Source organism: Vicugna pacos, chromosome 34, assembly GCF_048564905.1.
Source record: "Vicugna pacos chromosome 34, VicPac4, whole genome shotgun sequence".
NCBI lineage: Eukaryota > Metazoa > Chordata > Mammalia > Artiodactyla > Camelidae > Vicugna > Vicugna pacos.
In genome coordinates, this window is record NC_133020.1 from 5702770 (window position 1) to 5728199 (window position 25430).

The 25430-nt window shown below is 42.5% G+C and overlaps 1 protein-coding gene and 1 long non-coding RNA gene across 4 annotated transcripts in view; one reads left to right on the forward strand and one right to left on the reverse strand.

Annotated features, from left to right (window-relative positions):
* ITPR2 (inositol 1,4,5-trisphosphate receptor type 2) overlaps positions 1-25430 on the forward strand; it is a 419753-nt gene that overhangs the window by 360538 nt on the left and 33785 nt on the right. For both annotated transcript variants that reach the window (XM_072954773.1, XM_072954774.1), the window contains 3 exons: positions 2249-2379; positions 3487-3652; positions 13139-13299. In XM_072954773.1, coding sequence (XP_072810874.1) covers positions 2249-2379; positions 3487-3652; positions 13139-13299 — 458 coding nt within the window. The remainder of the gene's footprint in view (positions 1-2248; positions 2380-3486; positions 3653-13138; positions 13300-25430) is intronic.
* Positions 5866-13309, reverse strand: LOC140691352 (uncharacterized). Of its 2 annotated transcripts, none has more exons than XR_012066980.1 (3): positions 13219-13309; positions 11099-11235; positions 5866-6248 (listed from the first exon to the last, which is right to left on the reverse strand). It is a non-coding gene; the product is annotated as an uncharacterized lncRNA (long non-coding RNA). The 2 variants fall into 2 exon arrangements; XR_012066979.1 differs by having other exon boundaries at positions 11073-11235.

Below are 25430 nucleotides of genomic sequence, written 5' to 3' on the forward strand. Positions count from 1 at the left end.
GCCGGGGGTTTCCTAGGGGCTGCAGCGCTTTCGTCCTCCCTCCTGTATTCCTAGCACCTAGCCCAGGGCCTCTTGATGTAGGGAAACGAGGCAGGATGGGGAAAGTCAGCTGGTTATGTAGGTAGGTCTCCACAAGGTGGCATTTACTTAAGTGAGTTCATCATGACTCAGGGTTTGGCTTCCAGACTGAAGATTTGGCTTAACGTATTGTGAGTAGATCCATCTCGCAAATGTAGAACCTTATTAACCAGGCTCAGAGAGGCTACTGTATAAAACCGGCTTGCCCGTGCACTAGTTACAGAGTGGGTTGACTGGACCATTGCTGGCACTGACCTGAGCTGGGCACTCTCCCCCTGTTTACATGCCACCCAGGACGTCAGTTCTCATTATGTATTTGCGATCAGTCTGTTTTATTTCACAATGGCTAATCGTATGAATTGCATGTGGATTTTACTGGCTCAGCTCTTAAAGAACAAACAGCCTCTTTTCTAAATTATTGGGAAGAGATGGGGTACTTTCCTGTAGCTTTTATGAACTGATCACTCTGGCACTTAATAAGTCTTTAGTAAACGTGGGTGTGATGTGCCCAGGTAGTTGCTGATTAAATGAATGAGTGCAGATCCTGCCACTGATAGAAGATCGTTTGATGGAAAGTCTAGCCATGGCAAAGTAGCATATAAACATACTGCACATGACTGCGTTCCTGGAAAACCATATTTCTCTTTAAAAATTCCTTTAACTCTCTTACACACTTCTAACTATTTTCTTCCCATTCTTCCTAGTCATCACATTAGAAACCACCACCAGGTGTAGGGGACCTAACCAGGCACTTTGCAGACTGAGCTTTCTCGATGTCTTCTCCACTTTTCTTGCCTCTTCTGCTGCTCTGACAGGTGCCAGCACAAGCTTTACCTTTTCCCATTTCTCCTTTCTCCAAAAGCGGCTTTCTTTCTTCTACTTTCTAAGTCAGAATGCCCCTTAGTGCTCACCTCTAAGTTAAGTGGTCCAGTACAGATTCTGCCGATAACTGTGATGCTGCACTGGGTGCCTGCCCATCTCTGACCTCCTCCCTCCTCTCAAGGTGTACGTTTTAGAAAGAAACAGCTCTGAATAAAGTGGAAACACCAGGTTCCTCATCCATGTGATGTTAAAATCAAGTCAGCCTCCAAGAAGAAAATCAACGTTTTCATAACAATGTGCCAAGCGGGCTATTTGTCATGGATCAGATACACGAAATTAAATGGATTCTTTTTCTTTTCCCTTCGGTGGTGGTGGTTTAACACTCAGGCCTGGATGTGCAGACTGGCTACACAGTTCCAAAATTCAACTTCACTGTGGTTCTTTAATCTTATAACAAGAAAAATACATTTCTGCTCACTTCTCATTTAGGAAACCCTGATTCTAATAACCAATTTGCTGTGAACTTTTCATTCTTCTAAATGACTGAGAAACTACTACCAAATTTGGTAATGATCTTTATACAAAACAAGATTAGGAATTTCTGTCACATTATATATATATTTTTTCTCTCTCTCCATTTGTCCCTAGATTTTTTCACATAAAATAAATTTTTTACATGAAATCAACTGTTCATATAAATACATTGTGTTTCTTATCCATACTGGTTGCTTAGAAAGCTTAGACACTTACCAAAATGAATAACATAATATCTGGCTCCAATTTGTAAGAACTTACCACGGGTATGCCAATCTTTGTGCAAAGTGTTTCACATACCTTAAATATAATCCCTAAACAACCTTGGGAAGGATTTAATTCTGAAGCGGATCTCCCCATTTTACAGATAAGGGCAATGAGGTTAAGTAACTTGCCCAAGTCTCAGTTGTAGAACAGCATAGAATTTGAAGTCGGGCCCTCCTGGCTTCCTTGTCCATGCTCTTTCCCCCCGCGATATTTTTGCTTCCTGGGTGAGTTGTTTGTGTTCTCAGAAGGTCTTAACTGAAATCTCTCTACACCACAACAATGCACAATGAATATCAGCTTTCTTACAGTCTGTCCTTCTCATTCTGTCATTTTCTACCGATGGAAGAAAAAATGATTTGGGGATATCATATGTGTGGCTTTATCCGTCTGTCAGTCCTGGGCTGCCACCGAGAAAGTATGTTATATGACTTCAAAAAATTTGTATTGTGGCACACAGAGTTACCAAGAGACAGGTCTTTGGAAGCAGATAAGAGTGTGTTTTAGAAAGGTGAGCTTGCCGTCCTGTTTAATCTGTGTGTTTTCGTAGCTGAGGAAGAGTATGAAGATGGAATTGAAAGGACATGTGACACCCTCCTTATGTGCATTGTGACCGTCCTGAACCAGGGCCTCCGGAACGGCGGTGGCGTGGGAGACGTGCTGAGAAGGCCGTCGAAAGATGTAAGCTGGAGAAAAATATTCTTTTCAAGAAGCACATGATCATTTTTTTAAGCTTTCTTAACAGTATTTACAATTTTTGTTTGCAGGGTACTATATGTCATGTGGTTTGCTTTAAAAGTATAAAGGTGGCCAGTAAGACCAATTAGTTGTATACTGGGATGACATAGAAGTAGCTAATGTATAAAAAAAAAAAATCTCTGTATGTTGGTAGGGTTGTGAAATCTTTCCAAGTTTGAACAGCAACGAAACCAGGAATGCCGACTTTATAGCGGAGTCGATTCTTACATAAATAATGGAAACCAGGCTGCCTCTTGTCCATCAGGTTTCTCGGGCGTGAAGATTTACTCTTTGCCTCTGAATAGAAACAGCCTCCATTATTTATCCATGATGAATATCGAATCAGAACAAATTCTAACAGGACTTACTAAATTAAAATGACAAGGCTGAAATTTTTCTCACTGGCTGCAAAATCTCAGGTGCCGTGCCGGGAGCCTGGACAATCTCAGTCCTCCAGCAGGCTGGCCGTATCATCTTGTCCATTCGTCTGATATTTCCTCATCTAGGAAACAGCTGGACTGTATGATCTCTAATGCACATTTGAATACCGTTTGTCAAGTAAAAATAAGCTTGAGTTGTACGTCCTCGACCCTATAAGGGAATAAAATCTCCTCTAAAAGTAGACAGATCATTAGGTCATCCTCCACTGTCTAATCTCTGACCTTTGGAACTGATATTTTTCTGCCTCTTGTGCAGCTTCTGGTATTGGGGGAATCACTGCACCAAAATGCATTTAGCACAATGACATACTAAACAGGTTTTTAATAGATGGTAAGTCCCTCCAATGAGGAGGAAATGTGCAAGTCCTAGAGACTGGAAGCGGTCTGGGAGTAAGCTGGGAAGTTTTCCTCACAACACTTGACAGTGAGGATAGAAAGTGGGTCTTATTTTTCCAACTAGGAATATTGTTTTTATTCATTTAGCAAACAATTATTGAACATATACGCTCTACTAGACAATATGCTTAATCAATGTGCCTTGAAAAATGTGCGTGTACATACATATACACAAGATTTTTTTTTTAACGTCTTAAAATTTTTTTAATTTCAGGAGCCCTTGTTTGCTGCCCGAGTGGTATATGACCTTCTCTTCTATTTCATCGTTATCATCATCGTACTTAACTTGATTTTTGGTGTCATCATTGATACTTTTGCTGATCTCAGAAGTGAAAAACAGAAAAAAGAAGAAATTCTAAAGACAACCTGCTTCATCTGTGGTAAGTGTTGTCCAGATACTAAAATAATAGATTAAAAAACTGCCCCATAAGAAAGGAGGGGCTAGAATGGTTTTTATTTGTTCAGGCTTTGGGAAAAAAATACTTCAAAATGAAAGCTGGACAAAATTCAGATTATGTAACTGAGCATTGGACTGGGGCGGTCTGCTTCCAGAAATAGACGGTTACATCTCAAAGCTATCTTGTCGTTATTTCTGCAGTTTGTAGTATGATTCTCTGACTATAGAATGTGTTGCCAAATGCCAAAAGGTTCCGCTGACTGGCAAACAAGAGTTTTAATCACAGTAACATATTGATTAAACAATAGAAGGATTTTTTAATTTTATTTCATTAGATTGTGAATCCACAGATGATTTTTCCAACAGCTTGAACTTCTGCTCACTGGCAGCACTTTGGTTTCGATGCTGAACTGTGCTGTCTCTCAGTTTCTCTCCCTCCCTCTCTCCCTCCGTCCCTCACACCCCGTCCTCCCCTCTTCTGTCACGAGGTCCACCTGGCCTTCTCTTTGTCTTTATTATTTCCCTTGGCTCCACCCTCTGCTCTACCCTTTCTGGCTTTAGTTGTCTCTGTAGCTGGCTTAGTCACCCTCGGCTCCTTTCCCCTCCCTGAATAATCACTGACTCCTCATTACACTCCGCTTCGATTTTTCCATGTCGAGCTGAAGAACCTTTTGATAAAAGTCACAAAACAAGGATAAGGGCTTCCCTACAACATGATTCTATGTAACTGAAATTGGACCCCCAGTAAATCCCCTTCCTTCCTTGGTTCACCTTTGGTCAACTGTCTCCTTTCCTCAAATGGCTCTTCCAAACTTTTCCAATGGTCCTCCAACAGGTGGAGGTGTGCCAAATAGTAACCTGTAAGAATGGGCCATATGCCAAGGAAACAAGCAAAATTAGACATTCCCTTTTTCAGGGCGTTCACAACCTGTCTTGGAATGCAAACACAATAAATATCATTGCTATCTAATGCATTAAGGGAAATGATAAAGTTCACAGTTTGTTAACACCTCGCTGGGTTGTGGTAGGGGGCAGGCAAGAAAGAGACAGGAAAGATTTCTCAGAAAAGATGGTGAGAGAGAGCTGTTGGTGAACAATGGAAGGGGAGAGGTCATATCAAAGTGGAAAGAAGTGGGGAGGAGGGTGTAGCTCAGTGGTAGATCATGCGCTTAGCATGCACGAGGTCCTGGATTCAGTCCCCAGTACCTCCATTTAAAAAAAAAACTTAAAAACAAAAAAGACTCCGTGGTATCCAAAGTGGGTAGAAACAGAGTGGCCAGCACAAGGAAAGGCATGGAGGGGAGACCAGCCCAATGATAGTCTTCATTTACTGTGAACAGCTCCGTGTTGCTGGAGCATACGTGTCAGAGCAGGGCATGCTAACAAAAGAGACTAGCCATATCATATGGATCATATGGTCTTCTATATTAAAAAGCTTTATCCTGTGGACTTATGGAAGATGGTAAACCATTAAAGAATTGTAAGTAGAGGAGTGCAGGGTCTAATTTTTACTTTAGAACTCTGTAGCAACTGTGGGAATTTGTTCATCAGAGGACAATATTGGAGGCAGAGTAATTAGGCAGAAGATTACTTCCATGAGAGGTAAAAAACCTTGATCCTGGAAATTTAGTGGTGGCCATATTCTGGATAAAGGACAGACTTAAGAAATATTGGGGAGATAGAACTTTTATAGCTCAGTGGTTTGGAATGGATATGAAAGAGCCTGGTTGCCTGGATGGATGGTCGTACCAACAGTTGAATTTGAGAATAGAAGGGGAAAAACAAGTTTAGTTAGAAATATGCTGAATTTGGCTTTGGAAGCACTAAAATCGAGGTATGTCTGAACACCCCAGTGGGATCCACTCAGCACAGAGGTCAACATATGGGTCTGAGCCTTAGAGAATGAGTCTGCACTGGAGACAGTGTCTGGGGACTCCTCAGCCTGTGGGTGATAGGAAAAACTGGAGTGTGGAGGAAGACTTCCATGTGAGAGGAGACAGAGTTCAGGTGGAGAGCATCAGAACTGAAAAGCTGAAAGGGAAAGAGGATCACACACAGAAACACCGTCAGGTCCCACCGGTGTGAGGAGAACTGGGCGTGTGCGGCACGTGGAAGTGACGGGACAAACAGCCTTGGGAAGAAAGGAATTGATTATCAACTAGGTCAAAGCAGAGAAGACCAGTCACACGTGACACATGAACTGGAGCAGAGTCTTTGGTTTCTCATTTTAGGAGGTTTAGGAGACTTGAAGAGAGGAGTTTGCATGGGGGTGAGGGCAGTTGGCAGACTGCATGGTGCTGGGGAGGGATTTGCTGAAGGAAACGAGGGAGAAAGAAGAGTCTTCTCTTTATATGTCTAGATTAGATGGAGGGAAGCCAGATCAACATGGCGCCAGGAAGACGGCGTACAATAACTGGGGGTTTGGAGAAGAGAGTTATTGTATAGGAGGGTGAGTCCCATGGAGGAAGGAAGATACTGCCCTTGAAGATCTTCCTGTGTCTCCTGGACTTGCTTCTATGCTGCTTCCTCGAAGCCTTTTTCTTCACAATTATTGTAACGACTGCGTCAGCAAACCACCTCTGAAAAATGGGTTGTTTGGAAGAATCAGTGGAATGTGAGCATCATTCCAAGACCCGATCCCATCTCCCCTATTCTAACAACAAAAACCAAGAAGAGCAAAATGAGCATTGCTCATTAAGCATGGCTTTCCCACCTTTCCTGCTCCTCTAAGTTTTCCCTTCAATGTCAAAATTCTCTCTGGCTCTTTGCAGTTATCAAAAAACTTGTAACCTATAAATTCCTTTAAATACCACAATAACCTTCATCCCCAAATTGAAATGTTTTTCTCAGATCTCATCATTAACTTCCTGCTGACCTTTTCTTCTACCTCAGACTACACATCCTCTGGTTCCACGACAAGGTCCCAGCACTTCTCCCAACCCCTGGATAAGAGGTTCTGACTTTTATCATCGACTTCCTGTCTCTTCCCCTCTGCCCTTCTCTTTAACAACGCTTTATGCAGATCATTGCCAAATATGCAACCATGGTTCCAACCTCCCTCCTGGCTTTTGTCCTTTGTTTCCAATTATTGATTGACGTTTAGAAAGGTGTGACTACCCAGCAGCCAGTTTCTACAATATCTGCAAACCGGTGCATCCATCATGCCTTTCCATCTCTTTGCTCTAACCCAGCTGCTTATCCTGACTTCCATATTGCAATGAACGATATCCCACTGTGCCTTCAGTCACCTGGGCTGGGAACTTCTCCACCATTTTTTTTTTTTTTTTTGCATCTCCTTTTTCCTCTTCCCGGTGCACTGGTTACCATGTGCTAGTGAATTTGCTTTCACCATCTCACTTCCTTCCACCAAGTCCCACAGCCACACCTTGGTTTTTCAGGCTCACCCTGGCTCACACCGCCAAATGGTCTGGTCAGGGCTGCCTGACAAATTTTTCCACTTGAACTCATCATTTCCTTATGCAAAAGGCTGTCAAGGGCACCGTATAGGCACATGAGGTACCACAGTTGGGCCCCTTTCTCTTCTTGCCTGCCTTTTCACCCACTGCTCGCCCATTTGTAGCTCAAGTTCGGCTCAACTGCATTACTCATCTTTCACTCTCTCTCCACGTGTTCTCAGTTACGGTGTTTCTGTTCGGAATGCCTAGACTTCTAAGTTGTTGAACTACCTTCTCTCTGAGACCCAGATCTAGAGCCACGGCTCCACAAACTCAGCCTTCTCTGATCTCCCTAACCAGAAGCAAACACATCTGCTCCTAAGTTCCTCAGCCACACTTAGCTGCATGGTGCTGTGCACATTTTTCATTGACTTAGCTCCTCTGTTGGATGTGCATTGCTGTATTAGAGAAGGTATATGAACTTTACGGTCAAGTAGACATGGGTCTACACTGGGCCCACATCCTTTGTGATCTTGGCCAAGTCTTCTTTCAACTTGAAAGTGAGGGATGTAATGCCATGTTTGGGGGTCACGGTGGGCATAAATGAAATCATGCTTATAGAAATTCCTAGCTCAATGTTTAGCTGAGCATAAAATCTCAATACAGGTTGACTTATCTTCTTTAAGGAGATCCAGATCTACGTCTTATCCATTTTTATGCCTTCGTAGTATGTATTAGAGATCATTCATAAATATTTGCTTTAAGGAATGACTATCCAGTTAGCCACCTCCAAATTAACATTGTCTCTATACTGATGTGGCTTATAATCTATAAAAGGATTATATATAATCCTATAAGCAAGTCAAGTCCTAAATTGATATATTCTACAGACAAAAAACTTAGATGCACTAGTTCCAAGTTATTCCAAGTTCTGTCACATTCAGGGTATTGTTTCTGTGGCAAACACGTGTCCACAGTGATACACGGTTATATACCAGGAGGTACAAGGAGATACTAGATTAACATGATCTATTTTCCAGAATCTTAACATTTATTAAAAAATTTGAGAGATAAGTTAACCTAAGAGCATATATAAATAGTATTTTTATGTTAGAACATTAAATAGAATCTTGAAAGTAAAACAAATTTAGTGTGAACATTAGAAGTAAAATAGAAACTTATTTAAATATTGAAAAGTGGTTCTAGGCTCTTTTAGCTGCTAATCCCTGTGACCTCAGGGACGTAGAGTTCTTTACTCTCTGCTCTCAAAGGACCTTCAGCAGAAACGTGAGAAGTGTTATGATAATGTGTCTCTAGATGTGCATTCATTCCTGGAATCACTTACTGCATAGAAGATCTGCTATATACCGTATATATTTTAAGAGCTTAATTACAAGAATGATTTAAACCCTTGGGATATTTGGGATTTGTACTACGTAGGCTGTAAGATAGTTGTGATTAATCTAGAAATGGTCCTTGAAAGATTGGGTGTTAAATTGGGATCCAAAGGGGGAGATTGTATCAAATAACAGAGGAGAGAATTGGCCCCAGGAATGTTCCAAGGGCACCCATAGTAGCAAATGAGTGGGTAGATATCGTGACGGGCAATGAGAGCAGATGGGACTTTCCTGCCCTTGAAGACAATGACCAGATGCTTGAGGGTTATGATTCAGGGAACAGTTGCCAGTGATCCAGAAGGTGGTCACAATAGGGTGATGATCAGCTGATGACAGAGCTGAAGCAGTGAGCATAGAAACAGATTGCCTCTGCTGTCCACATTAGCTATTAATTTGGAATTACTAGGAGTTGGAAATCCAGACCAGACAGACCAGGGGTGACAAAATAGCAAAATGGAGAAAGGATGTGATGATAGGTCAGAATTCCTATCATAAGGAGAGTCAAGTTCCCAGAGTTAAAGATCTTTCTGGATGATTTAATAGGAGATAAAGGCTATATTGGGGGGTGAGCTATGTTCTTCTCTTGGTATATTAGTCCCTTGTCTGTACTTTATGCATATTTTAGTATGTTTATTATCTACACTTATTCATTAAAGTCATTCAATGGAGAAATCATCAGTGTGATGGTGGTTGAAACCATGGAAATGGGTGATAACGTCTGGCGAACAAGACCCAGTGCAGATGAGACAACCGGTTTCCCTCCATTGCCTTCCCCCTCCGCTGCCCTGGTCCCCTGGACTCCCACCCTTAGCCTCTTCCCCCACAGTCTTCCTCCGAATCCTGCCACAGGAAGGTACTTAAAGCACAGCTCCCCTTCTGCTAGTCTCCACTCCAAAGGCTTCAGAATAAAGTGCAGGCTTCTTAGCTTTGTGTTTAAAGCTTTTCATGGTTTGTGCCAAATGTGCCGTTTCATCCTCGTTGCTGAGTGTTCCCTCCTGGCCACACCAGAGGAGTGGGCACTCCCTCCAACAGGGCGTCTGCTTTCATCTCTAGCTTTGCTGTGCCATTTCCTCCACCCCGAGGCAAAAGAACATGGCTTTGGAGTCAGAAGAATTTTTATTTAAATACTGGCTGACTTTCCCACTCAATTTAGGAGTTCACTTGAGCAATTAATGGACTCCCTCTGAATCTGTTTCCTCGCGTGCTAAAAGGTCAGATTGGATTATTGTGATTACTAGAGCATATTTAGACATCTTACAGTTGTCAGCAAACATAGCTGCTCAGTAAAAATTAAGCGCCTTTTCTTACCATTTATCGCTTCTCCATTTGCCGTAATCATGTCCCATAAGCCAGACATCGAAAGCTTTATGCCTCTTTGAAACCTTTTAAAATGTACCTGTTCGTTTGACTCTCTCTCCTTCATGCTTCTTTGGATGTTTATACCATTTCAGAATATAACACAAGTTGTCTGTTTCCTCGACCATATTGCAGATTAATTGATGGAAGACGTTGCCTTTATAATCCTATGTACCTTGCAACAGGTAGGCAACTGTTTGAACTGAATTCTAGGAGACGTCTACTCTAAAATTTTCTCCTTTTTTTTTTTTGGTAATAGCTCTATTGAAATATAATTTACATACCTCACCACTCACCCATTTAAAGTGTACAGTTCAATGGGTTTAGCGTAGTCAGAGTTGTGCATCCATCATCACAGTCAATTTTAGAACATTTTCATTGCCTCATACCCTTTAGCCATGACTGCTTCCTCCCTTCGCACCAAACCTTCCATCCTCCACAGCCCACATCTAGAGATGTGCCTGTCCTGGACATTTCATATACGTGGAATCATGTAACCTGTGGTCTTCTGTCACTTGCTTCTGTCACTTTTGTTTTCACAGTTCATGTTGTAGCATGTATCAGCTCCTCCTTTCTTTTCATTGCAGAAAAATATCCATTGTATGGATATACCATATTTTGTTTATCTTTTCACCAATTGAAGAGCATTTGAGTTGTTTCAGCTTTGGGGCTGTTATGAATAATGCTTCTGTGAACATTCATGTATGTGCTTTCGTGTGAACATACGTTTTTCGCGCGCGTGTGTGTGTGTGTGTGTATGAACCTATGTTTTTCTCTTGTCTATATATATATACACCCAAGAGTGGAGCTGCTGGTACATGTGGTAACTGTATGTTCAGCCTTCTGAGGAACTGCCAAATGTTTTCCGAAGCTGCACTTTTTCACATTTCCATCAGTGGTGTATGAGGGCTCCAGTGTATCCATGTTGTCATCAACATTGCTGTTCTCTGTTTTCAATTATGGCCATCCTAATGGAACAATATTTTATTAGTGACGTTCTTTTCTAATATTATTTTTTGTATTTTTATTGAAGTACAGTCATTACAATGTTGTGTCAATTTCTGGTACACAGCACAGAAGTTCATTCATACATATACATACATATGTTTGTTTATTCTTAATTCATTAGTCAGTATTCTGTTCAGTGCTGACCATGTACCAGGCATCATTCTAAGCTGTTGGGACCACTGGTGAAGAAAAGAGACAATATCCCTGCCTGTGGAGATGCAATAGATAATGAACATAAGAAGCTTACATCTAAGTTCCTGGATTAAATGATACCTCTTTCTTCTGTGCTGATTAGCAGGCTGAGATTTTTCTTGCACAAGCATTTTTTCCTCTATCTGAGACTTGAGGTCCAGTTTAATGGAACACCTTTGACATGGCTCTGTTCAGTCTGGTAGGGGGTGATAAACACTCTAGGGAAAAGAAGGGAAAAAGGAAAAAGTGATCAAAAGTACCAGCAAAAGGGAAAGGACAGGAGAGTGGATTAAATAAAGTGATCGAGGCCAGCCACATTGAGAAGGTGAGTTAGTCAAAGAGATACTCAGAGAAGAGTATTGTGGGCAGAGGAAACTGCCAGTTCAAAGGCCCTGAGGCAGGCGTCTGTGTGTGTGGAACATCAAGGGGGCCATTGTGGCTGGACAAGCGTTAGCGAGGGAGAGGGTGGTGGGAGAGAGGGTCAGAGAGACTGGAGGGCCAGATCGCTTAGGGTCCAGCAAACAGATACTGCCTGGGCCGTACCCAAACTCAGCAATTATCCATTGTTTTTCCAAAATTTAAACTTCCCTGGGCGTCCTGTGTTTTACCTGGCAACCCTCCTTGTCGGCCGTTGCAAGAACTCGGCCCTTTATGTTGAGGAGGTGAGGAGCTACTGCAGGGTTCAGGGCACAGGAGGGACACCTCAGGTTTCTACTGGATCCGTCTGGCTGCTGTGTTGAGAACAGGCCGTAGAGAGCAGAAGTGGAGACAGGGAGCCCTGGGGGTTATTTCTGTAATCCAGGTGGGAGGCAGTGATGGCTCAGACCAGAGGGGGCGCCATGGAGGTGGCAAGAAGCAATGAGATTCTGGACGGATGTTGAAGACAGAGCCCAAAGAATTTCAGTGTGAATTGGATGTGGCCTGTGAGAGGCGGGGAGGACTCAGGGATGACTCCTCGACATCTGGCTTGGACAGCTGGAGGAGCAGAGATGCCATGGAATGGAGAGAGGACGTGGGTGGAGTGGCTTTGGGGAAGAAGACTGGATTTCCTTTGAAGCACGCTGAGCTGATGATAGGTCAAATAAGATGAGGCAGAGCCACCAGCCTGCTACATTTTATGGTATTTCCCGTAAAAATATCCAGTAATATAATTTAAAAGGTCATGCCTTCATTGGGGACAGATTTTCTCTTTTTTTAAAAAACTTATTGTACTTTGTATCTTTTTGTTTAAAGGATCTTCTTCATGTTGAATGGCCAAATGGCATTTGTTTTTTTTAAATATGCTTAGGAAAAGAGTAGCCAGGTTTGGAATTCAATTTCCAGATTGCTTCTCCAGTATCTGAGCTGCAAAACCAGACTGAATCCCGACATCCCATTTTACTTGGCAGCCTAATTCATTTTTTCCGTAGATGTTTTTCTTCATCTCCATTCATTTGCTTTCATCCATCCTTCAATCTTTGAGAGAAAAAAAGTCTTACTACCCAGATCCTCTCCTCAGTGTCCTTCACGTGGCTAAAAATACACCCTGGGGAAATTGAGCCGCTCAGCCCCTCCCCAAAATGCCTGGAACACGGTCGTCTAAGGGGTGGGACGAGCCTGTGAGTCCTTGTTGCCCCGGGAGCCCAGATCGCTGTGGTCCCTTACTTGCCTTGCACTGATTACAAGTGGTTTTGAAAAGATGACTCTCTTAGCTGCCTTCTCGCTTTTTACCCAAGTTCTTGGATAAAAATGAGATTCTTTTTTTCCTGTCCTGATTACCAAGCGTGCCTTTTCTCGCACAATCATTCTGACTTCTTTTTCTTCGACTTTGTGGTCCAGTTTAATTGGACAGTTTTGATATGGCTATATTTAAAATTATCTGCAAATTTTACATCTGTCATCGGACTGTGTATTTCCAAGGATCCATGCAGGGGAAAAATGTTAATTGGGGAGAAATTAAAAACTCTGGCATTTTTTCTGGAGGACTTGTGTACCCTGTTGTTTTTAATCATAGCATCTTAAAGTATCATACACTTGCAGAAAGCATTTTTTTCCACAATAATTATGCTTTGTTTTTATGCCAAGAGGGGAGTGCTGATTAAATGACAAATGTATACACGTTGCGTCCCCTGTGTTTTGCAGGACTCGAGAGGGACAAGTTTGATAATAAAACGGTTTCTTTTGAGGAGCACATCAAGTCGGAACACAACATGTGGCATTACCTGTACTTCCTCGTTCTGGTGAAGGTCAAAGACCCCACGGAGTACACCGGACCTGAAAGTTACGTGGCTCAGATGATTGTGGTGAGTGCCTGGAGGGCGTGAGTCTGTGACTACGTTGCATTTCGTTTGTTTCATCTCTCTACCCTCCCGTTCTCCCAGAATGTAACGGTTCTAACAGTTATTTTGTTAACTTCTAAATAGGACTGTCAGTCTTTGAAGAACCCCTATACTGGCTAAATCATTGGTTCCCAGTGGGCTTCTTGGTTATACAAACCACGTCTAAGGCTCAGGTGCAGGAATATTTCCTGAAAAATTCTCTGTGCAGTGACTGGCACTGTCTCAGTCATGACTGTCATCTTCTGACCCCATGCCTCCTGTCATCACTGCTGTCTCAGTTCCCAAAACCGGAAACTTTCCCATTGGCAAAAGAAGACTCACAATTTAAGAAATTTCTTGAATTTCAGAAATCAGAGGTTTAAGCAGTTAAACTGTGCTTGGGGAGAGGAGAATGTTCAGTCCCAGTGGGAGAGCATTGGCTTTTTGTCAGCATACATTTTGGGTAGATTTACCAGGGCGGAGGATGGGTTTGCACTGACCCGCTACCTTCAGTTGCTTGTAACTCCTCATTAAGCTCAGTAGCATCCCCCAGAGGGTCTGGTGGTCCATGATTCGAAATTTCTTCTTTCATAGATGAGAACTAACTGACTTAAAGAGAAGTCAACGTTGCAGCTTTAGTGTATCCATGATACAAATTAGTGAATACTGTTGCATCTGATATAAATTCTTATATTCTTGTGTTCAACATAGGTGTATATTTGATTTTTTCTCAGAATCACCCTCCAAACTTGTGTCAACCATTTGAAAGTGAAGCCTCAGAAGAGTCATGACCCTCTTTGATGCTCAGTTCTGAGGATAACATTTAGTAAAGACCAAAGGGTTAGGAGAGCCAGGTGACAGTGGGTCCCTAGCCTTCCCTCCAGGAGCTTGTCCTCCTCTTGGGAAGATGTGAACTACAACATAGGCGACAACCAAAGAATATTTTTAGTGGCTAATACCTTACTAAGTGCAAGTTAATATTGCAATAGTTTACCTTACCTGACAATGTTCTTGTGTCACGGGAGAGCTACATGTAAATGGAATCTTTGTAGTTCAGCATTTTTCATGATTTTTTATTATTGACTTGCATCCTGCTGTAAGTTATTCTGTCTCCATTCTTCATATGACTGTGGGCAGAACCTGACATTGTTTCTTTTTCCACTTATCCTTTTCTGCCCTCTCTCCCTTCTTTTCTAGGGGGGGGAGGTAATCATTTCGAGGGTATGCACTCATCGTCATTATTTCTACATTCTTGAGCTCAAGATGCTCAGAGACTGTTTGTGTGAAACATTTTGTTTCTGCTGTCTCTAGGAAAATCATGTAAAGCATTGCATTTAAAATGTGACCTCACATTGCTGTATTTTATCAAAGTTTGAAGTTTAAATTTAATTAATACATATTTTTCGGGCATTCATTATGTCCCGTGGACTAAAAGATATCAGTGAATACACTGAAGAGTCTGAAACATTCCTTCTCTGCCAAGGAGCTTAGAGCTTACTAAGAAAGGGAGGGGAATAATACATCGAATGTAGATCAGGCTAAGTTCCCTAAGAATGGAACAGATGAAAACCTATGAAGGCTTAAAGATGTAGCATGACTTCCAGCTGAGAGGTGGTGGAGGGAAACTGATATGTGTGTGTGTGTGTGTGTGTGTGTGTGTGTGTGTGTGTGTGTGTGTGTGTGTGTGTTGGGGAGCAATACCTGAGACAGGGCAGGATTTGTGCAGATAGGGAGTGTCTGCTGGATTAAGTGTGGGTTCCTGTAAGAGGGAGAAGTCTCAACAAAAGCATAAAAAATAGGACTTTGAGGGACTTGGGGGATAGTTAATTGCCTAGTTTCACTGACATGGTTAACTTGTAAGTAAGCTCTTAGAGATATGACCGAAAAAAAAAAATAGATTGCACTTTGGAGTAAGAAGTGTAGGTGCGTGGGCGTCATTTTGTCTCAGCAATGAGAAGCCACTGAAGGTTTTCCCTTAAGGGAAGAATGTGGCCCAGAACACTACCCAGGCAGCAGTGTGTAGGCTGGTTTGGAGAAGGGAAGGGGGAAGTCTGGGGTATTTGGTAACTGATGAGACTGGGGAAGAGGATGTGGAGGAGCAGGGAAGGTGGAGGGCTGAAAGAGGAGCTGAAGATGCCTGACATTGTGAGCCTGGTCATTGGGAGAAAGGTATGAATACGTTCCAGAAAGTCTCTGTTGGGAGAAGCCAGTCAGAGAAGAAGACTTGTTGATTTTGGAATGAGAGTCATAGGTTAGGAGAGATGGTGTAATGACAGCAGCCTGAGCCTTACAGCCAGAAAGATCTGGACTCAGACACTGGCTCTATCACGTTCCTGCCTTGTGGTCTTAATATCTTGGGTGAGTCTTTGAACTTCCCTGAGACACTGCCTCCTCTCCTAAAAGGCAGAAAATTGGTGTGAGATCAGGGAGATGAGAAGTGGAAAATGTCCAGCTCCTGGTAGGTACGTAGTCAGAGACAGTTTTCACTGTGATTGTCCTCGTGGAAGGACAATTGAAGCCATCAGGTAGGGGGAGGTGGAAGAAAGAAGAAATGTAATGAGAGGAGAAGAGAAAGTCAGAGACAGAACCTAGGGAGCTTCCATTTAGGGAAAAGGAGAAAGACAAGTGAAGTAAGTAGAAATAAAGACAATAAAAAGTGCATAAGGAAGACCAGGGAGTAGAGTGTGTTAGAAGCCAAGAGATGAGCATTTCAGTGTCAGATTTCAACAGCATCAGTTGATGCAAAGAGGCCATAAAGAAGAGACAGGTCAAAGCCTTTGGGTTTTGTGATAAGGAAATCACTTTACCATGAGAGAGGACCGCTGCGAAAATGTTGACCCATCTTTACCCTTCACATTAGAACCAGCGTTGTGCCAGGCTCTTGTGCTTGGCTTTTTAAGACATCCTTACCCGTGTTTCTGTCCATCCTTTTCTGTCCAAGTTCTCTCCAGAACCATGACAGGAGGGAGGGGAGCCCACAAGCTTATTCATGAAATGTCTCATTCTCATCCAGGCAGTGCTCATCCAAGGGAACAGGCACCAGTCCTGGATTTTAATGGCCAGGAGAAGGGCGATATTAAGCTTAGCACTGATGGAAACTAACAGTCATTCACATGTAAGAGTGTTCATTTAGAAGTAACCTTTTTGGAAAATTTCTCAAAAACTGTGGTTGACAAACCCAATTCAGAAAGTCTGTTGCTCCAAGCTTGGGGGAGATTATGGCCTCCTAATCTTTTTTTTTTTTTAACTGAAGTACAGTCAGTTACAATGTGTCAGTTTCTGGGGTACAGTATAATGTCCCAGTCATGCATATACATACATAAATTCATTTTCATATTCTTTTTCATTAAAGGTTATTAGAAGATATTGAATATAATTCCCTGTGATATACACAAGAAATATTTTTAATCTCTTTTTATATATAGTGGCTAACATTTGCAAATCTCAAACTCCCAGATTTATCCCTTCCACCCCTTTTCCCCCGGTAACCATAAGATTGTTTGCTATGTCTGTGAGTCTCTTTCTGTTTTGTACACGAGTTCATTAGTGCCCTCTTTTTTTTCTTGTTTGTAGATTCCACATATGAGTGATATCATATGGTATTTTTCTTTCTCTTTCTGGTTTACTTCACTTAGAATGACAGTCTCCAGGTCCATCCATGTTGCTGCAAATGGCATTGTTTTATTCTTTTTATGGCTGAGTAGTATTCCATTGTAGAAATATACCACAGCTTCTTTATCCAATCATCTGTTGATGGACATTTAGGTTGTTTCCATGTCTTGGCTCCTGTAAATAGTGCTGCTGTGAACATTGGGGTACATGTATCTTTTTGAATTAGAGTTCCCTCCAGATGTATGCCCAGGAGTGGGACTGCTGGATCATAGGGTAAGTCTATTTTTAGTCTTTTGAGGAATCTCCATACTGTTTTCCATAACGGCTGCACCAAACTACATTTCCACCAGCAGTGTAAGAGGGTTTGCTTTTCTCCACACCCTCTCCAGCATTTGTCATTCATGGACTTTTGAATAATAGCCATTCTGACTGGTGTGAGGCGATACCTCGTTGTAGTTTTGATTTGCATTCCTCTAATAATTAGCGATATTGAGCGTCTTTTCATGTACCTATTGGCCATTTGTATGTCTTCATTGGAGAATTGCTTGTTTAGGTCTTCTGTATGACCTACTAATCTTGAGCCTCCCAGAGAGAGATTTCAGAGCACATGGCAAGTTGAAGCATGCCTAAAGCTCAGTTCAAAGACTGTATTTTCTCTCTCTCTCCAGGTCAGAAGCAACTACTCTTAACAGTTTGGTAGAAAACCTTCCAGACATTTTCCTACCACTTTTGTTTTGGGGCCTTAAAAATAGATTCATTTACCAAGTTGATGCAAGTGCCTGTTTATCAACAGAGCTTTAAGAAGAAGTTTTTACTTCTTCACCGTTGGTGTAGCTTTTATCCTCAAGGAATTATGCAGAAGAAAATTTAAAAGTTCTTCATATTGGTCACGAAACAGCTCATCTTATTTCTACTGCTCTTTAAGTAAATCTAAGGGCCTTTGGCAAATGCTTCCTGTCTTCTGGTGAAGTGAGAAAAACAAGAATATAACAAGTTTGGGAATGTTTCTCCCCTCTGAATATGTTTTCATCACCAATACTTCAACTTTATTCTTTTGTTTCCAGATCCATAGGGAATATTTATACTAATAAGCATTAAAACATACATTCTAAACAAATTAACATATTGCTTCTAGGGGTTAGAATCTTAGGAAATGTATTTAAGCCTCTCCATCCATCCAGTGATGGGATCAAGACTCCGAAATATTAACAGAAACTTAAAACTTCCTCACCCTTGCCTTCCAACCCTACACCAAGGTGTTCAATTATCCACTGCCTCAGTGTCTGAATTAACACAAAGCACCTTCTGGGATATTGTTAGGGGTGATATGAGAAGATCAGGGTACTTGGGGAATATATTTTCTTCTGGCAAACAAACTCTCATTTTTGATGAGGGAATTGATATTTTGAGCTAGTATTTATTGAGGATAGGAAGTGAGAGAGGGAAAAAGAAGCACCACATAGGAAAGTAAAAATAATGAAAGAGAGGCCAATAAATCAGAGGAAAGGGTATGAGAGGATAAATCCTGCAGCCTGTACCACTAATGGCCTGTGAGCATCACTAAACCCTTTTGCTTCTCCCGTTACCCAAAGTATGGAACCGAAGAGCAACAAACAAAATTGAGATCATTAGAAAAAGTGCCCAAGGCTTTTAGATGTTTCTCTAACATTTTGGGGGACATTTCCAGTGTTCATTTGCTGAGATATGTTAGGAGCCTTTGGGGATATTTAGTACTTAATTTGACAAACAGTGATCTCAAAACCAGAGGTGCCTAGAAGAGCAGGTGCCCTGTGTATTCAGAGAACTGCCCACGTGTTCTGCATACGGGGCCACAGCCCCGACCCTGGCTGGCCACACCTCATGACCATGACTTTGCAGGGACCAACCAGTTCCTTATTTTAGTGCAAAGCACTTTTTAAGCTCTTCCACTTACTTGACTCTTGACTGAGAACTGTTTCCGGACATTTCTGGCGATGTCAGCTGGGATAATTTCACCCATGCTTTTGTTAACGTAAGTATTGTGTGTCCCGACACAAAAAATAACTGTCAATTTCTTGAAAACCACAACCAGGAATTGAGTAGCTCTTTGTTCTGTATAATACCAGGGCAGGTGACATCGTACTCTCTATTAAAAGCAATTCGACAAATAGTGAGTGCTTCCTATATGCTAGTTGTTGTGCTGTGGGTTTTAATATATAAGGACGAGTAAGAAACAGTCTCTTCCCTCAGGAAGTTCAAAACATTTACTGAATGAATAAATAAAATAATGAGTGAATTAACAAATGAACTTTTCTTTTTCTTAGCCCTCTGGTAGTTGGATGTAATTTATAGAAAGATACCCCAAAGTAGCTGCAGGAAATTTAGAACATGGATTTCTCATTAAGTAGATGTCATCTTTCCCCTCTTTTGAAATCGGAAGATAAAGATGCAGCAGGAAGGTTATGCCACCAGAACCACGGATAATGAATGCAGTATTAAAAATCAGATGGCTGATTTGAGAGACAGGCAATTTAATCCCTCTTGTCTCCCAGTGTTTCTCAAACCCGGCTCCTCCCACACATGCGCAGCTCCTCGCCCGGCTCCTCCCACACATGCGCAGCTCCTCGCCCGGCTCCTCCCACACATGCGCAGCTCCTCGCCCGGCCCCTCCCACACATGCGTCTGAGGCTGCTTTCCTCACGCAAGGACAAGCCGATACAACTGGTGGGGTTTTTAGCATAATTCATCCTTCAGAACGAATGATTCCTTGCATGGTCGATGAAGACCTCAGAAAGACATGGATCGTCCTTTTAATGAGATAGAAAAGAAATCAAGTCACCCGTGAGGAAGGAAAAGAGTGAAGAACTTTTCAGATGTTACTTTCTTTGTATGAAACTCAAAATCAATCTTTTAGTTAAACTATATTTTTGAGCAGTAACTGTTGGAAGGGGGAGATATTTGGGCTCATGAAAGACATCAGGTCCTCTAGGATTTATATGCACCCCCTCCTGCGTTAGCACCACTTGCCAGCTTAATTTCTGCATTGTTGTTATGGGTCATAATTATGAAATTACATGTTCTGATTCTATTATTTCCAATGCATGCTAATTGGGTAATTGGAGCTAGTTAAGCCAATTATGTAACTGCTCAATCTTTTAAACCTGATTTAAATATGTTAGAACATAATAAGACACTTTTTAAAATGTTTACATTTCAAGGCAAGCTGCGGGGGTCTTTATAGTTCAAAATGCGCAATTTAGAAGTAAACGCCTAACATTCAAGGAGATACCACCTCTGTGGCCCATGTTTTAAGTCCAGACATGTGTCTTCAATTTGAAAGGGATCTTTTTCAATTCCCAACTCCAAATTTCATTCTTGTTGTGGGATTTCTCCTCTGCATTATCCTGATTTCCTATTTAGTGTTCATACATAAGATCCACATTTTGGTGCACGCGTTGACATCTTTCCAATCCTCTTTTCATTTTGTAAAATAGAGATAGAAATGAGAAGTTCTTACCAGTGTGACTGTACACAGAGGCTCCATCTCAATGACTGTCCTCAGTGGAAAGTCCGGGTGAAAGGATTTGGGCCAAATAGTTTTCAGTGAAATTCACAGACGGAAGTGGGATGGGGAGTGAAGAGGGCAGGCAGGTGAGGCGCAGACTGTCATGTCATTGACGACTTCCTGAGTCGGTCAGAAACTGAATCCGCCGGTGTTCAGGTGATAGTCCTCGAAGTTCAAGAAGCCAGAGCGGCCCTTGCTGGTTTTTCTCATCGGTGTCTACGGAGCAGCTCAGTGTAAAGGAAGGAGCCTGAGCACTGGAGTCTGAAGCTGGACTTCCTAGGATTTCCATTTACAGGATTGGCGACTTGACTTAATCCCTCTGCCCTTCACGTGACCCATCGATGCAAAGAAGTATCATCTGCCAGTCAGCACTCAGAACAGAAGCAGCTGAATTGTGCCCGGACCCTAGCTGCTGGATCGTGGGGAGAAGGGGGAGGCAGGAATTCCAGGGGAAGAAGAACCTGGGCAGAGAAGGCTGCAGGGTCATGGGGTCGGGAGTGGATTCGGAGCACTTGGGATGGCTAATTTGGCAACTAGGAAATACTGCAGTAGCTTTAGCAACCGGTACAGCTGTGTCTATGCAAACGAGCTAAATATTGGTCCTGCATATACTACAACTTTCCTTGCAGAGCTGCTATGAGAGTGAAATCAGATCATGCATGCTCACAGTACTGACAGTACCGACAGGATGTAAACTGCTGTTTGATGAGTGCTGACTGTGCCCGATGCTGTGCTAAGTGTTCGGCATGCACGATCTCTTTAAAGGCCTTGTACCAACCCTCGGAGGCAGTCTGTTATGATTATCCCCATTGCACTCATGAGGAGGCTGGGCTCAGAGAGGACTGGCCACTGGCCCCAAGTTGCACAGCCAGCGGAAAGGATGCTGCAGCCATTAACGTGCCGGGCATGCGCAAGTGGTAGTCAGTGCATGTGCTGTTGTTCTTCGATGCCCCACGGCGTAAAAAGCTAGCAGCAGTGCTCCCTGAGAGGGGGGCGCCCAGCACTCAGCACAAGCCTCGTGCCTGGCAGTCTGGGGCCGGGAGTAACCTGGCTGGGAGACAGGAAGTCAGCAGACAAGCCCACAATGGCAGGAAGTCCTGAGAGGAATTGAAATAGGAAAACTGTCCTTGTTCAGAGCTGGCTGGTGACTGCAAGCTTCCTGCAAAGATTATTATTATAGTCGCAGGAGAGAAAGACAGAAGCTACAGGACGTTTCCATTTAATTTGACAAGCATTTGCTGGGGAGCAGTGTGCACGGGGCACTGATAGAAACAAGAAAAAAAGATGGTCACTGCCCTTACAGAACCGCAATGTACTAGAAAGGACAGCTGTATTCACCAGGAACTTTAGTGGAAACCAGAACTCTCATGAGTGAGATAATAGACGTATCGGCACAAGGTAGCTGGAGAAATCTGAAAACAAATTATACCATTACACCCCTGATTTATTAAAACCCTTCAGCGGTACTTAGAATACAATCCAGGCTCTTTCCCGTGGTCCCCTTATGCCATCTGGCCCCCCCTGCTTCCCTCTCATCCCATCCCATCCCACCTTCCTTAGCCAGTGACAGTTCAACCACATTGGCCCTTTGAGAATAAGATCTCAAAAATGCCACGCTTTTCCCTGGTGCCTTGGCATATGGGTGCCTTCCATTCACAGCTGTTGTCCGCCTGGTCTTTCCGTGCCTGGCACCTTGCTGACACCCCCATTCTGGTTACTTTCTGTCCTGTTACTCACTAGAGCACTTGGATCAATCTGACTCACATCGTTTTATACTTACTGAAGTGTGTATTCCTCTCCACTCTGACTCAGGCATTTACACGTCTGTTTTATTCACTGCTGATCCCCAGCCCCTGTATCAATGCCCAGCACACTGTTGTAGGCACTTGGTCTAGATCTGTTGAACAAAGTGAGTAAGACATTGAGGCACTGGGGCTCAGGTGACGGACAATTGCACAGAGAGGATTAGGAGGAGAGTTGATTTTCAGAAAGAAGGAGGATTTTGCCAGAAGGGATGGGGAAGAATATATTCCAGGCAAAGTGTGTCTCTTAAAGGGAAAGAGTGAGTAAACAAAAAGAAAAAACTAAGTGTCTGATACATGCTAGCAGCTTGGCATGTTATCCTATTTTATGTAAATGGAGGCTCAGAGAAGCTCATGACTTACCCAAGATGCTCAGTAAATAAGACTTGAGCCAGGATCGAAACACAGATTTTTCTGGGGCCTTTGTACATGATTTTACCTTTAGCTGTGCCGTCTCCTAGTGAAGAATCAGGTAGAATGACTAAGGTCCACTATGTGTAAGTCCAGTGTTGGAGAAAAGGTAGGGAGAAAACCCCAAACCAAACCAAAAGACACCCTTTGGAAGGGGGAAAGCTCTTCCTGCTTCTTAATATGTGTTTTAAGGAATTAGAATCCTTAGTTTCTAAGCTGCAGTGATTGAAGTACGATCCAAAATGCCTTGAAAATGAAGACCAAGAAACCATTTTCTATCGGTTAAAGATTTGTTCATCCAAGAAACAAAGGCTTGCAGGCTGAGTGCTCACCGTACTCCAGGCACTGGGCTGCCCAGGGGTTCCAGGTGAGGCACATACCCTAACTTCCTTCAGGAAGCTTTGGTGAAATACAGCAGACAGAGAGGTCCAGTGAAGGAGTGCTCACAGCACAGCACAGCAGTGGAAGGGGAGGCTTCGGTCAGGCCTGGATGCCTGAGTGAGTCGGTAAAGGAGGAGGGAGCAGGTCGAAGGAGCAGGTCTAGGGAAAGACTGAGGCTGTCCAGGAGGTAACTGTTACCAGGAGCCAGATGGCATGGGTTATGTGTGCTTGGAGGTCTTCATCCTGAACCAAGCTAAGGGGAACCCTCAGAGATATTAAAGCAAAGAGACAAGGTCAGATGTGTATTTTAAAAAACATATTCCATGGCAGTGTAAGAAGTGTATTCAAGGGGGCCATCCTGGACCAAGAAAAAAATAACAAAGATTTCATTACCCAGCAACAAGATGACAGCTGGTATGAAATGCCACTGGAGATGGAGAAGAAATGATGCGTGTGAAAAGATTCAGGTAGAAGATTTAGTGAAGGCAAGAGGAAGGGGGTGTCAGTCTCTGGCATTGAATAGTTGGCAGGGGGTGGGGGTTGGGGGGGTTTGAGCCCAAATCTGAGGGATTTCCCTGGGGCAGTTGAGGAGATGTGATAATCTCAGTCTGCCTCATAGTGTCCAAGTGCACAGGTCCAATGTGGGTGTCCAAGTACATATGTTCAGTAAGGAACTGAATTCCCATAAAGAGTTAGAAAAGATCGACTCCCACCAGAGTGAGATTTCAGGAGTGTAGAACAGTGCCTGGTATATGGTAGATACTCAGTATCGATTTGTTAAGTCTGTAAGTCTGATCATAAAGTCTGTAAGTCACTGGAGTATACCTGGTGGTTGAAATTACAGATTCAGATGGGGCTTTCCAAGGAAGACTATACAGAGTGAGTAAATCAGAGAAATTATACTCTCAGACAGAAGGACATAGAACTGTAACTGTTATTTAATACTAATAGTAACAACTAATGATAATAATGGTGTGAAGGATCTAATTAATACTAATAATAACTAATACAATAATATATAGGATCTATTTAATACTACTAGTAACAACTAATGACAATAATAATGTGTAGGGTCATCAAAAAAGTATAACCATTGGGAGTTTGAGATTTGCAGATACCAGCTGCTGTGTATAAAATAGATAAACAAAAGTTTCCACTGTATAGCGCAAGGAACAGTATTCAATATCTTGTAGCAACCTATAATAAAAAAGAATATATGTATGTATGTATGTGTGTGTGTGTATATATATATATGGCTGAAACATTATGCTTTACACCAGAAATTGACACAATGTTGTAAACTGACTTTCACTTTTCATCAGCCAACGAACCTAGAAGGGTTTCTCGGTCAGCTTGTGGATATCTTGTGACCCAACATTGACTAATAAGTTTTCATATGCAACTATGCTGCAAACCCAAATGTTTAGAGCAAAATGATTTGGATTTTGTTCAGTATAGAGGAGCCGCTTTGCTATGGGGACCCATCCTAAGTCATTTATCTGAAACTTGTAAAGGGTTGCTCACATCTCTGATTCTCATAACCTTAATAAAAAGATTTCTTCCCGCTGTGCTGAAGAAAATTCTTGTTTCCCAGTTCCAGCCATTACCGTAAGGTCTTGTTCAATTCTCAGTTGGCTTTCTGGAATAATAATGTCCACATTGTTAGGACTGATACATTTTACTCAGAAATTCTGGCTTTCTTCCAGAGACTAACAGATGCCATCAAAATGTAAGCTGTGGGAATGAGTGTATACCGTAAAGCCACACACTTCCGTCTAATGGTCTTTAATAGGCCAGCATAGCCCGTGCCACATGGCGCATAATTAGTCAGGATGGCAATTAAGCTGAAACGCTACTCTGGTGTTAGGTGAGGTTATCAGACAAGCTAATTTCCACAGGATTGGGGGCTAGTTTTATCTAAGGGAATTCCTGAAACATAATTGCTGAATTTTACCAAAGTGATTCAGCACTTGCATCTCCCAGATGAGTCATTTAATGACATGTTAGTGGAATCAGTTACTTTTATGGGGGTTTAGAGAGCAAGGTGTTTTGACATAGTAGCATCTGAGCTAAGCTGCCCCCAGTTCCAAGTCTTGTTTCCTCAACTGTCAATGGGGATCATACTCCTCTTTACCAGGACCCCTGGATGAGTTAAACAAAATCACACGTATCTTTGTGTCTAACACAGCATCTGGCTCCTGGTTATTGCTCAATGAGTGTTTGATCATTCCACTTCTGCTTAAAATATTGGCTCCTTAAAATAACACAGCTGTATTTAAATACTGCTGTGCAGATTCAGAGCATCCTTAAGCCTTTTCTGATTCAGCATCGTGTCCCTCTTAAGAGGCCAGGCAATGGCCCACTTT